The following is a 14,236-nucleotide window of genomic DNA, read 5'->3' on the forward strand; positions in this document are numbered from 1 at the left end:
TAAGTAGAAGTGCTTTTTACATTTTAATAGCCTAATCCGTTCATCTGTGATGGTCTGAAAACGCCACAGACCCCTGTCACTGAAGCGGTGGGCGATGTTCCTTAAGTACTCCCACTCGGCTTTCCTGGTGCCACGGGATAAATTGGCCCTGGTTGTCTACAGGCCCTCCTCATCCTCAGATCTAAAAGCCACATTCTGGATCTTCAGTCGTCTATAGACCCCTCCCTGTCAGCCATGATTTCTGATTAGCACAGAGAGTGATGGATTTATTGGTGGTTACATCATCCATGCGCTTGCTGGTCATGGCAGTAACAGCATCTGTGTACTCTTGAAGGTCTGTAATTGCATTGTACGTGGCACCCTGTTTAAACATGGGCAAGTCTGTGGCAGTGAAACGGTCTTGAAGGGCCTTAAAGGACTCTCCTGGCCACATTAGTACCTGTTTCCTAACTAGTTGGAAGACTGCGAAGGGTTTGTATGCTTCTAGAACATTTCCGCCTTTAAATATACTGTAACTAATGCTTGGATCTATGTGAATCACTGACGAGTGAAATTCAGAGGGATGGCTGAGACCACCCTTGGCTCTTCCCTGATGGTGGCCTCAAACCTCTGAACTGTGAGGTGCAGAAACTGTCACTGTACAGCTTACTTCTAAAGCCAAACAAATTGTACCACAGGAGGCAGTGTGTTTGGGTTTCACTGCATTCTGGAGCTCTAAAATGACAGCACCAAAGAAAGCTAAACATTTGGTTCTTTGGGATATGTATTCAAGTTGTTCTTTTGGTTCGTGTTTTTCCACTTAATGAGAGTACGATCAGAACGTTGAGTGGGACAACCTCTCTGTGGAGTTGTTTGTAATTTCATTCCATATTAGAAATATTAGATCATCTGTCTGCCATGGAAACACGCCTCTCAAAGTTTGAAGCCAAGACAGATGATATGCAATAGATCATTTATTGCAGGTAATTACAGCTATAATTAGACAAACTAATGGCTTGTTCCAGTTTTAACTAACTAATAGCGCCATCCTGATTCACGTCTGTTTAAAAAAAAAAAAAAAAAAAAAGACCAAGTAATTAAACTGCTATTCCCAGGTGTCTTCACAAGTGAAGTATCCACCATAGTTGTCTCATTAGAGGAAGATTGACAAAGCGCCAGTGGTACACTGTCCTGGCTCAGTGTGCATCAACCACATTGGATTTGGAGCTTTTTGTAAAAACTCTGCCGACTGTATCATCTTATACAAATTTGAAATGCAGGAGGATCTTAAGTAGGCCATCATGGAATAGGGTTTCCACACATTCCACATTTCCAGACAGCGCATTTGAGCTGTACCACATGGGTGTCTAAAATAATACAACATGGAATATATTGTAGTATATTGTGGGTGGATCTTAATGTAGCCCATTGAATGAAACTACAATGATGTCACAGCTTAATGTAAAATACATCAGTTGCATCAAAAGTACTGCATGTATGGATCAATATAAAAAAATTGTCTAACTGTACGTGGCTTCTGGAATATTAATGGCCACAGACACTGCCTAAATAATGACTAGACAAGCATGCGTTTGACTTTAGTCCAGGCGGTGTGCGATCAATTCCTGCTCTGTGACATGGGTGGGAACATGAATGTTAATGATGGTCTGTCTAGCCTCCAGCCAGAGAGTTTTTGACTCATTCACCCGAGATAAATAGGAAAAGGATCATGCTGAAAAGGATAAGCAGCAGAATATGTTATGGATAGACTGAATCATAGAGGCTGATTTTACGTCACACACACATTAGGTGTACCCTATTGGTCCAATTTTTCTATCTTATCAACTCCAGTATTTTTGCCACTGTAAGCTGTAAATGTTGATTTCTTGTCTGGCTTTCGATCTGGCTTTTTATCTCACGGGCCAGTGCTCTGTAAAATCTGTCACCCCATTCTGCCGGGACAACTACTGAGTACTGGTACACAGATGTTTGAAGGTTGAGGAGGCAATGATTGGCCATTTAGTCTTTGGTTTCTACACAGACCTGACACTTTTGTCTTCCAGTGACAGTCTGGATGTGGTTGTTGTCGTTGTTTACGCAGCCGGTCATTCAGTCCCATGCTTGAAGCTCAGCGGGAAAAGGCGCATCATGAAATGAAAAGATACTGTAGCACTGACTAACTCGCGAGCAGATCGCTCTTTTGATGTCACACAGTCTCAGTTGTCGATGAAGAGAAGTTGAGCGGTGGGAATGAGGTTTTATGTAGGTTGTTTCTAGAATTTAGAGAGCATAGTGAGAAAATGTACTGCCTATTTGACATTCCTACATTATGAAGTGTTATTCATTACTCAGTAGTTACTCACCTGGTCATGGTTGTCATATCTTAATGAAGCAAACCTCCAAAATTGTATTGCCATTATCAGGTTTTTTTTGGTGCTGCAGTATCATAATTTTTCTTTGAAATCAAATGTATCTCCTTACAATGTCCAACAGCCTTATGCTGTTATTTAAAATTTTCATCCATCTATAGATAGCTTTCTGTCAGGTGATCGGCTTTTGTTTTTCCGCCACACTGGAGACCCAGATCGGGAGGCTAAGCAAGACTTCAAAGGGAAAGACTGACCAAATTGTGTTGTTTTTTGTTCGTTTTGTCTGTATAACCCTACATTTTGTCACATGAAGCTACTCCCTACTTCAACTTCATTCAGAAGGAGAAAGACAGTGAGAAATTCAAAGTTCAGCGCTGAGATTTGGAATAATTGAAGGGAACTACATCTTCTTAGAGTCCATTAGAGGACATTAACTTAAGAGAACAGGAAGTGAATCAATAGAGTAAGTTTCATTCGGCTTGTCCCTTTCGGGGTCGCCACAGCGTGTCATCTCAGATGAACGCGCATACATGTTTGGCACAATATTTTGGGATTTTTAAAAGGGACCTGGTGTGGTTGGGATGGTCATTTAACCTGAGGGATGGACTGAGCTCCAGTTTCATATGACATACCAAAACAAGCAATGTTGTGGGCAGATGATATGGGAAGAATGACAAGGCTGTTATAAATATGTTTGAGCCTCATCATTGACTCATAGATGCACTAAGTGAGCCAAATGCAGATCTTTGACTCACACAGATTGGAAAGAATCTTCCATGTCCATGACTTCACTTCTACTGGCAGGAAACTCGGGATCTTTTAATAATTATTAAATCTTCTTCTTCTTCTTCTTCTTTTCCTTTCGGCTTGTCCCGTTAGGGGTCGCCACAGCGTGTCATCTTTTGCCATCTTAGCCTATCTCCTGCATCTTCCTCTCTAACCCCAACTGCCCTCATGTCTTCCCTCACCACATCCATAAACCTTCTCTTTGGTCTTCCTCTCGCTCTTTTGCCTGGGAGCTCCATCCTCAGCATCCTTCTACCAATATACTCACTCTCTCGCCTCTGAACATGTCCAAACCATTAATAATTATGAAATCCAGGTCAATATTAGACCCTCAGTTCTATCCAAGGAAAGATATTCGCGAAGAAAAAGTGGGACACTGAGCGGACTGAGGCGAAAGGAATACATTGAGATGCGATGTAGAGTCTCCGCTAGGATAGAGGGCAAAGTTTACAAAACAGTGGTGATGCCGGCCATGATTTACGGATTAGAGGCGATGGCACTGGAGAAACAACAGGAAGCAGAACTGGAGGTGGCAGAAATGAAGATGTGGAGGATCTCTCTTGGTGTGAACAGGTTGGATAGGATTGGAAATGAGCTCATAAGAGGGACAGCCAAAGTTGGTTGTTTTGGAGACAAGGTTAGAGAGAGCAGACTTCGATGGTTTCGACATGTTCAGAGATGAAAGAGTGAGTATATTGATAGAAGTGTGCTGAGAATGGAGCTGCCAGGCAAAAGAGCGAGAGGAAGACCAAAGAGAAGGTTGATGGATGTTGTGAGGGAAGACATGAGGACTGTGGATGTAGGAGAGGAAGATGCACGTGATAGGCTTAGAAGGAAAAAGATGACACGCTGTAGCAACCCCTAAAGGGACCAGCCACAAGGAAAAGAAGAGGTTCTGTTGCAGGATATGTAAACTCTTTGCCATGATTAAGATAGAAACCTAGTAAAAAAGTTAGAGTACTCCGCAAATTATAGTAGGCAACTGGACTTCTTGATTGTTGAAAACATTTTTGAGAAAATATTGTAATAGTTCTGAGGACCAAATCCCAGCCTGCCTGTGTTGAGTTTGCATGTTCTGCCTGTCTCTGCGTGGGTTTTCTCCAGGTATTCCGGTTTCCTCCCACAACCCAAACACATGCATGGTGGGTTGATTGAAGACTGTATACTGTCCCTAGAAGTGAATGTGAGTGTGAATGGCAGCACCCGAGCGAGTGTGCAATTGTATATTTTCCTGGCATTCACTAAACAGATGAAAAGTGCACCAGCAACTGTGGCTTTCCGTTCCTACATGCATGGCCATTGCAGTCAATACCTATGCTGTAAAAACCCATTTAAAAACTGGCACAAATGATGAAATGTGACGAAAAGGGGTGACACTGCGCTATATACACTACACTGCACAAATCCAATTTCCATTTCAACGAACATTGTTTGAAGTTAATGAAAAATGTAACAAAAAAATGATGTTAACACCTTTTCTGACAATCAACCTGCCTTCTGAATACCCAGCTAAGGAAGTGGTTGCTCTTGAATGTGCACAATCCTAAATGTTCAAGTAGGACAATGACATGGATCAATATTGCTCAAGTTCGGCAGCGCTATTGAATTAAATGTTCTTCCTCAGTAGTGGTTATGTAGAGAGCACTATGGGAAACACAACACAAGCCAGTGAGTCACCAGGCAATCTGGAGAACATGCCCCGTAGCCAGCCTGTGATCGCGCTGGCACATGGAGAGGCCAGACTGCTGCCAAACTGGTGGTGGGAACAGCCTTTGCCGCCCTTGTTGCCTTTCATCCCGTGCTAGCACATTCAGTATTCCTCTGGTGTGAGGAGGCTTTCAAAATACAAAAAAAAAAAAAAAAGCTCCTGTGAATGTCGAGAGGCAAAAGTACAGTCTGTTAAAATGAGGACTCAAACAGCCTGGAGGGGTTAAGTGTGATTTAATGCAGGAGGAGAGTGGCGTAGGCCCGTCCACATCCATACTGACGAAGCACTGTGGGCGTATTGATAACCTCTGCTGCACCAACACAACTTAGAACTCCAGTGGCCACGCTTATGCCATGATTATTTTTGTTGATATGAAGGCTTTTCCTGGTGAGGAACAATAGCTGCGTTGTCCAGGTTCAGGAGGTTGAAGGCTGCGATAGGAAAAGTTACAATTACATACAAGGTCTTTCAGGAAAAAAGTCCAGGACTGATGTGATGAAAGGTGTACTGTATTCCAAATTCAAACTGCCAGTTTTTCCCTACAAAGTACTCCCCCTGGAGTCTCTCACGCACTCCCGGAAAGATTCTTTCGTTGTCCTCGGCACGTCACATTCATCTTGTTGTGGTCCAAGTCTTCATAACAGGCCCCCATGATGAACCCCTTAAACTTGGGAATGAGAGAAAAAAACCCGCAAAGCTAAGTCAGGTGAGTTGGAAGGTTGCGCCAGCGCACCATCCGATGCTCAAAGCATTCTGAGCAGACATGTTAGCATGGTGAAGGAGCAAGAATTTTTCCTGCCATAACGCTCGCCTCTTCACCCCAACTGAATGAGGCAAATGCCATAGGACCTCTGTGTCAATGTGCTGGTTGATTGTCTGGGCAAGAATGTGTGGTTGACAATTCCCATCACATCAGAGAATGTGATTAACATGACTTAAACTCTGGATTTTGACTGTCTTGCTTTCTTCTTCTGAAGGGTCTGATGATTGGAAACTGGGTTGTACTCGAAGATCCGTGACAAATGACCAGTCATGAGGCTCCCTCGCAAGTCTGGTCTCATCGCTCATTCTGCGTATTGCTTGATGACCTGATATAAATATCCTCATATTTTTGTATAAGAGCACACGAATAAAAGCTAACTCTCTGCAGAGAACTGAGATCACAGGTACAGTGTACCCTTCTAGGTGATTACTTGAAAGGAGAAATTTGTAGTTTGTAATTTTACCTTGAAATGCAGGTACTATATAATTTTTGTCACACAAGTCTAAGAATTTTTCTGACACGTTTTGTACATTACATGCACCTATATTATTATTTTTATTACTATTATTATTATCATTGCTCTCCCTAAAGAACAAAATCTGCTTTTTATTAACATTCTGTCAAGCAGCAAAAGATCGACCAGAATATGTTTCCCATTACCACACGTCAATGAAAGATTTTCTTTTGATCATTGGCAATTACTTACTGTAGTTCATTTAAAAAAATAAATTGTTTTTAGTGCTTTTGCAGATAATTTAGGGGGTTCTGAAGCTCATCTCTGGTCCAGCTATGAGAAGTTTACATCTTCTGCCTGTGTTTGCACTATTTTTCTCTGCGTAGGAGTGAAGTCCATTGGTGAGAATGTGGGTGTGAATGTTTTTCGGTATGTACCCTCTAATTGCTGACAACCAAGTGGACCCCGCCTCCTACCCGAAGATAGCTGGGAATGGCTCTGGTACTCCCGCGACCCCTGTGTGGAAAAGTAGCTCAGATAATGGATGAATGGAAACATTATTAGTTAGGTGAGACTCCAGAATACCCAAACAACCCTAATCAATTCAAACTCTATCAAAAATGGACTGGCGTTAACTAAAGCTAAAACTCTGGCCAGCACCCAAATGAATTGATTCAAATTAAGTGACTTCACTGGAAGCAGGTCAAATTTATCTATATAGAACTTATCACAACCAATCATTGTCTTCTTTTCCTTTTGGCTTGTCCCATTACAAATTGCCACAGGGTGTCATCCTTTTCGATGTAAGCCTTTCTCCTGTATATTCCTCTCTACCACCCACTGTCCTCAGGTCCTCCCTCACAACATCCATCAACCTTTTCTTTGGTCTTGCTCTCGCTCCTTTGCCTGGCAGCTCCATCCTCAGCAGCCTTCTACCAATATACTCACTCTCCCGCCTCTGGACATGTCCAAACCATTGACGTCTGCTCTTTGTAACTTTGTCTCCAAAACATTTAACTTTGGCTGTCACTCTCATGAGCTCATTTCTAATCCTATTCTACCTGCTCACAAACATTTTTTAAAAATCACACAGGAACAGCAGGAATGTTACATAAAACATTGCATCTACACTCAATTAGATATTATGTCAACAATATCATGATCAAACTCATTGTAACTACATCTGTCACAGGAATCTTGCAATGTTGCTATTTAAAACAAAAATCTTTCTTGGCTCATTTACAAAAACATATACGGATGAATAGCCATCCATTTTCTTAGCCGCTTATCCTCACAAAGGTTGCGGGGAGCGCTGAAGCCTATCCCAGCTGTAAACAGGCAGGAACCCTGAACTGGTTGCCAGCCAATCGCAGGGCATATGGAGACAAACAGCCGCACTCACAGTCACACTTTGGGGCAATTTAGAATGTCCAATTAATGCCGCCTTTTTTGGGGATGTGGGAGGAAACCGGAATACCCTGAGAAAACCCGCGCAGGCACGGGGAGAACATGCGAACGCCACACAGGCGGGTTCGGGATTGAACCCGGGCCCTCAGAACTGTGAGACCAGACCCACCGTGCCGCCCATAAAGGAATAACAATATCTTATTTTCTGGAACCTCTTTGGCTAAGGCGGATGATCTCTGCAAGTGGAACATTCAGCTGGCTGAGTGTGACAGCGCAGGTGTCTAATAAGCATTCACTTCCATTCAATTCACTCTCTTAGAAGCCCACACCTCCTTCCGCTGTTTCAATAAGCGGATCCAGGCGCTGACATTTTATTTGCTGACAATTCAATTTTTGGAATTGATTACATTTGCTTGAGCACCAGCCATAAAAGTCCTTCAAGCAACACTCAATATTCTGCTTGATTAGTGGTAGGTTATGGATAAAGACAATCTGGAGTTTTCTTTCAACCTATCATGTTTTTTTTTTTTTTTTTTTTTGGGAGGGGGGGGACAATGAATACAATTATCTTCAGTGAACTTAAGAAATTTTCTTAAGACTAAAAATGTCTTCAGTCCACCTAGCGTTGTTATCTGTTTTTTTTTTTTTAAACAATGATGACAACAGAGCATGGAATGATATGATACGGTGGCATTTTGTCTGTCCTCATTTTGTTTTACACACAGTGCATACAGAGCCAAATATTGTAGTCAAACAAGATTAGTAACTATAGAAAAATCTGACTCATCCAGAAGTAAAAAAAAAGTAGTCCTCCAAATGATTTCTTGAGGAAGACTAAAAAATACTCATGGATGAAACTGATAAAGTACTGAGTGACTTGTTAGTAACTTCTGATTTTTTTTTTTTTTTAAATCAGAGCATGACCGTCAAATAATATAACTAAATAAAAAAGGAATGTGCAAATTCAGATATTCCATCCACTTTCTTCTGCCTATCTGAGGTCAGGTCACGGGGGGCAGTAACTTTAGAAAGGAGCCCAGACTTCCCTCTCGACAGCCACTTCCTCCAGGTCTTCTGAGGGGATCCTGAGATGTTCCCAAGCAAGCCAGCATGTCCTAGGTCATCCCTAGGGTCTTTCACCCATGTTTCTGTCACATTTTGTTTGCAGCAAAAAGACAAGAGCCCTGTTTTCATTTTAATTCTTCAATTTAAAAAAAAGATTTCAAGAAACATTTATATTTCTCATGTTTGGAGATTGTAGGGTGAAAGCTACAGCTGGCTACTACTGATTGTCTTAATGAATGGCAACAATGAGGAAATGAAATAACAGTACTTGGAGGCCAATTGCCCGTCAGCCACATATTTGGAAAAAAGAACAATGAACTAGTTAATTTTTCGAATGGTGAACATGGGTCTTTTTTTTTTTTTTTAAATGAATTGAAGGAGTTCATTTTTGGAATGGTAAACTGAACTGTGAACTAGCTTATGCAGAAAATGAAGTTTGCCAACACTGCCAACGAATCGCCATAGACAACACTTGTTATATTGTAGGAGAGGGCCTGGTACAAGAAGAAATTTGCCCGCGCTGCTTTTGTGTAGGGGCAAATTTTTAGGTCCACCCATGAAATCAGGTCAGGTGAGATGGTGAGAAAGATTTTTAACCGATATCTTATCAATTCAGTACGAAACTGTTCTGTCTTGCGTACATTTTCAGCACTTAACCTTCAAACATATTCAATGTATCTGTAAAAGAACATGAAAATGACTTTGGTTCAATTTAAATGTACCTAATGTCTTTGGGGAATTTTTTTTCAAGACAAATTAGCTCTTCGCTGAACCTAACAAGTTTTTCTTGAAGAAAAAGGAAAAATTGAGACTCTTTAATGTATCTCTCATCCATATTTTTTAAAAATGTAAACAATATAGTTTTCACTAAACCTGACATAGTTTTTGGAGACAATAAATGAGTCTTCATGAAGCTTAACATGTTTTTGTTTTCAGTGACCCGAACAAATGTTTTTCAATAACAATTTATTCTTCTAACATTTAAAGATCGCGTCGTGATTACATTGTTTACACGGTAAACACTGATGAGAATTTAGTGCCTTTGGTAAAAGTCCCAATTGGTTTGCTGATCCCCTTTCACAGGTGACCGTGTACAGGTGGCACGTGGAGGCTCAAGGATGAAAGTTGTTCAGTAACCATGACCCTGCTGGCTGGTGACGGCTCTGACTACGACTACAGTGCCCTGAGTTACGCCTCTGATACCTCCATCAACCCTCCACCCCTACAGGAGCAGGAGGCACGCAAAGGAGCTTTCTACAAAAGGGCGCAGCAAGCCCCCGGGCGTCCAACACACGGTGACCTTGCATCACTGTCAAACACACGCAAACTCCACGCCATTATCAATGTGGGCGGCATGCGCTACCAGCTGCCTTGGACCACTCTGGAGGACTTCCCGTTGACCCGCCTGGGCCAGCTGCACTTGTGCAGCAGCTTTGACGAGATCATGGGGATTTGCGATGACTACGATGTCACACACAACGAGTTCTTTTTCGACCGCAACCCATGTGCCTTCCGCACCATTCTGACCTTCCTGCGGGCCGGGAAACTGCGCTCCCTCAGGGAGATGTGCGCCCTTTCCTTCAGAGAGGAGTTGCTGTACTGGGGGGTCCCAGAGGAGAGCCTGGAGTGGTGCTGTCGCCGGCGTCTATTACATCGCCTGGAGGAGTTTGAGGCCATGGAACGAGCTGCTGAGGAGGAGGATCTTCTGTCTGATTCGGACAACGTAGGGCATCCAGCAGAGTCCTGCTTGAGTCGCTTCATGAACAAGCTGAGGGACATGGTAGAGCGACCTCACTCTGGACTCCCTGGGAAGATCTTCGCTTGTTTGTCGGTGTTGTTCGTGACCATCACTGCGGTCAACCTCTCCATCAGCACCATGCCTGCACTGAGGCAGGAGGAAGAATTGGTGAGGAGCCTGCAAACAATTCACTTTGAGAGGACGTGTACATCATGTTTAGCAGAAAACAGATTAAACTGTGTTCATTTGCTTTAGGTAGCATACTCGTAACATTTCTAAAGATGTTATAATTAGACTTTAGACCGATCTGGTCGGTTAAATAGGTATCTGTTGCTACGGGAAATGTAGGCCTCAATTAGCTTATTTTGCATACTTTTGGGATGTGGGAGGAAACTGGAGTATCTAGAGAACCTTCTAGAATAGCTGTGAGGTATTTGTGTTGAGAGGGGTTTTAAATGGTGACAGGTGTATATTGGTTCCCATTTAACATGATTTTGAATTAATTCTAAACACAGGCACAACTCCATTTCTAAGGGGGGGGGTGCACACTTGTAAAATGTTTTTTTCTTTATTTCTTTTTAATGGTCTTTTCAAAAATATTTTTTTTAAATGAATTTCACTTGTGCAGGTTATTGGTCACAATGGTGGAAAAAGTTTTACATTATATATTTTGGTCACAATTTTTGTATCGATATATAAAAATGTGACACTTGAAGAGGGGTGTGTAGAATATTTCCATGCTCTGTGCATTAATTTGCACTGTTAATTACCTCTCAAAATTAAAGTATTCCTCCTTTACGTTTGTTGTGAATCCCTCGCATTAACTAACACAGTATGACTTATTGACGAGCTGAAGCTTCACCGTGGTAGCTTTTACAATGCAGTATCTCCCCCTAGCGGTCATTAAACGGCTACTGTGGCTTTTATCTTGGAACAGGGCACTTGTTCCCAGATGTGCTATAACATCTTCATCGTGGAGACTGTGTGCGTGGCCTGGTTCTCCCTGGAGTTCTCCCTGCGTTTCATCCAGGACCGCTCCAAGCTGACCTTCCTGCGACAACCCCTCAACCTCATCGACGTGCTCGCCATCTTGCCCTACTACATCACGCTGCTGGTGGACTCCACCTCCAAGGGCGAGAGGCGTCCAGGCTCGGGAAGCACCTACCTGGACAAGGTGGGCCTGGTGCTGCGTGTGCTACGGGCTCTACGCATTCTCTACGTGATGCGGCTGGCTCGCCACTCGCTGGGCCTGCAGACTCTGGGGCTGACTGCCCGTCGCTGCACACGCGAGTTCGGCCTCCTCCTCCTCTTCCTATGTGTGGCCATTGCTCTCTACTCGCCGTTGCTCTACCTGATCGAGAACGAAATGGCCGCCACGCAGGAGTTCACCAGCATCCCCGCCACCTACTGGTGGGCGGTCATCACCATGACGACGGTGGGCTACGGCGACATGGTGCCACGCAGCATCCCTGGTCAGGTGGTGGCCCTGAGCAGCATCCTGAGCGGCATCCTCCTCATGGCCTTCCCCGTCACCTCCATATTCCACACCTTCTCACGCTCCTACATGGAGCTCAAGCAAGAGCAGCAGAGGATCCTGCAAAGGAGGACGCACTTCCTGCTGCGTGGACACATGACCGGCCTGGGGAGCAACCTCTCCATGGAGAGCGACATGCTCTTCCCCATCGGGGCATCTGACACCCCGGAGTTGGACGACTTAAACCCTGACCAGATATAGACAAAAAGGACGAGAGGTCTTCCCGGAGATCCATCCTTTTTGAGTAGCACTGAACCTATGGACAAACAAGGAAGGAAGAATGAATTTATGTCTGGACAGAATGTAATTTAACATTTGTTTTACATTTCAAATGGGGTGTAGCTTTCAAGTGTCACTATCATACAACAAATATTTTTGTGGTTTAAAAAAAAAAAAGAGAAGTAAAATTCACCAATCAGGCCTGCTACCTGCTGTATATGAGAAAGTGGCACTTGTGCAATTTAATGAGATTCAATACAATAGCTGTACAAAAAAATATCAAGTCGGCATTTAGTGCTCCATTTCACATGTATTTACGTGAGTGCTGTTGGCCACCTGCCAATCGCAAGGCTCACATGTAGACAAACTTTTTTTGAGTGTTGTGGGGCATTTATCGTAATTATTTCTTTACATTTTGTCATAAACGTCAGGTTTACAGATGCCATGTCTCTTCTGCAGAAAGAGGATTGGGGACACACCTTGGTATCCGATATCATAGTAAAGTTAATTACAGCTACTATGTGGAATAAAACTCTTGGGTTTTTTTCCCAAGGGGAAAATTTTGGTTTCTATTTGAGGTTTGGAATTTATTTGTTCATGTACCGGTGATAAATCGCGGTAAGGCATCTTTTTAGAGTGCAGTAAATGTGCTACTTTTGTTAAATCGGCAATTTTGATACAGCTCTTAAATTGGATATCATCTGATGTGGGTACAAATGTAGCTAATGAATTTGAGTTATCAATTATAACAGCGGCGGCACGGTGAGTCAGCTGGAAAGCGTTGGCCTCACAGTTCTGAGATCCCGGGTTCAATCCCGACACCGCCTGTTTGGAGTTTGCATGTTCTCCCCGTGCCTGCGTGGATTTTTTCCGGGCACTCCACTTTCCTCCCACATCCCAAAAACACACAACATTAATTGAACACTCTAAATTGCCCTTAGGTGTGATTGTGAGTGCGGCTGTTTGTCTCGATGTGGCCTGCGACTGGCTGGAAACCAGTTCAGGGTGTACCCTGCCTCCTACCCATTGACAGCTGGGATAGGCTCCAGCACTCCTCGCGACCCTCGTCAGGATAAGCGGTTAAGAAAATGGATGAATGAACACCTCAACGAAACGAAATAGTAATATTGGTCCATACTACCTGAAGATTTGTATCCAGTTTTTAACGTCGGACAGATATTTGACAGATTACCATTGTTATGGTAACTGCTGCGTCTGTAGTACGTCACTCTTTATGTTTACAGTGGATTTTGAATTTCTTCTATACATCATCATTGTGTTAACCACACACTTGAGATTCATAGGAACACTGGACCTTGACAGAAATGAATGTTCTTGCCAATCACTTATGTGCAGATCTGGATAAAGGTGTAGATGATTGTTGTTGTGACATTTTTTTTTTTTTATATTTTAATTTTGGATGTTATTGACAAACTGTCTACAATGTGTATCTTTGAAAGTGTACAACAGGGTGCTGATCCTATTTGGGATCGTCTATGGCCAATTACAAGACTATGGTCAGCATAGTGGACCATGTGTTTAGATGCAATGCCTCGCAGTCAGAGGTTTGAATTTTAGGTTTTAGGGGGTCTTTTTGTGGTGAGTTTGCATCTTCTCGCTTTGCTTGTGAGGGTTTTCTAAAAGTACTCCAATTTCTTCCAGCAGCCTAAAAACATGCATATTGTCTTTATTGAATATGCTAAATTACTCATATAATGTAAGCATGTCTGGTTGTTGCATACTGTATGTGCCCTGTGATCAGCTGGCAACCAGTACAGGAAAACCCTGTACCCCGCCTCTCACCCAGAGTCAAGGGGGAAAGGTTCTAGTTCTCTGCAATACTGTACGGAAGAAGCCATATTAAAAATATAAAATTGAGTGGATTACAAGACAAGAGTAACTTTGAAAGTAATCTGTTATTTCCATCTTCATTTCTGTGGTCACTTTTCTTTGATAATGACTGGGAGAAATGATATGTTTACATTGCAAAATACTGAATGATTCTTTACTGTACTGTACTTTTTGTCTGTTTTCTGTATTTCCTCATTAGGGTAGGAGGAGGGGTGAGAGGCTATCTATCCCAGGTCACGTTGACCGAGAGCCTTTTAAGGCTGGACTAGTTACCTGCCAATTGCAAGGCACATATATAAACAACTTTTCGCACTAATGGATCATTTAGCATGGACAGTGAACGTGACTGGCATGTTTCGGGAA

The 14,236-nt window shown here is 42.8% G+C and overlaps 1 protein-coding gene across 1 annotated transcript in view; it reads left to right on the forward strand.

Moving 5' to 3' along the window:
* kcng1 (potassium voltage-gated channel, subfamily G, member 1) overlaps positions 1–12,676 on the forward strand; it is a 30,533-nt gene extending 17,857 nt beyond the window's left edge. Inside the window, exons 2-3 of the mRNA XM_061839138.1 lie at positions 9,615–10,437; positions 11,207–12,676. Of these exons, the coding sequence (XP_061695122.1) occupies positions 9,670–10,437; positions 11,207–12,004 (1,566 nt within the window). The 5' untranslated portion in view covers positions 9,615–9,669 and the 3' untranslated portion in view covers positions 12,005–12,676. The remainder of the gene's footprint in view (positions 1–9,614; positions 10,438–11,206) is intronic.
* The last annotated feature ends 1,560 nt before the right edge of the window (positions 12,677–14,236 follow it).

Source organism: Syngnathoides biaculeatus, chromosome 2, assembly GCF_019802595.1.
Source record: "Syngnathoides biaculeatus isolate LvHL_M chromosome 2, ASM1980259v1, whole genome shotgun sequence".
NCBI lineage: Eukaryota > Metazoa > Chordata > Actinopteri > Syngnathiformes > Syngnathidae > Syngnathoides > Syngnathoides biaculeatus.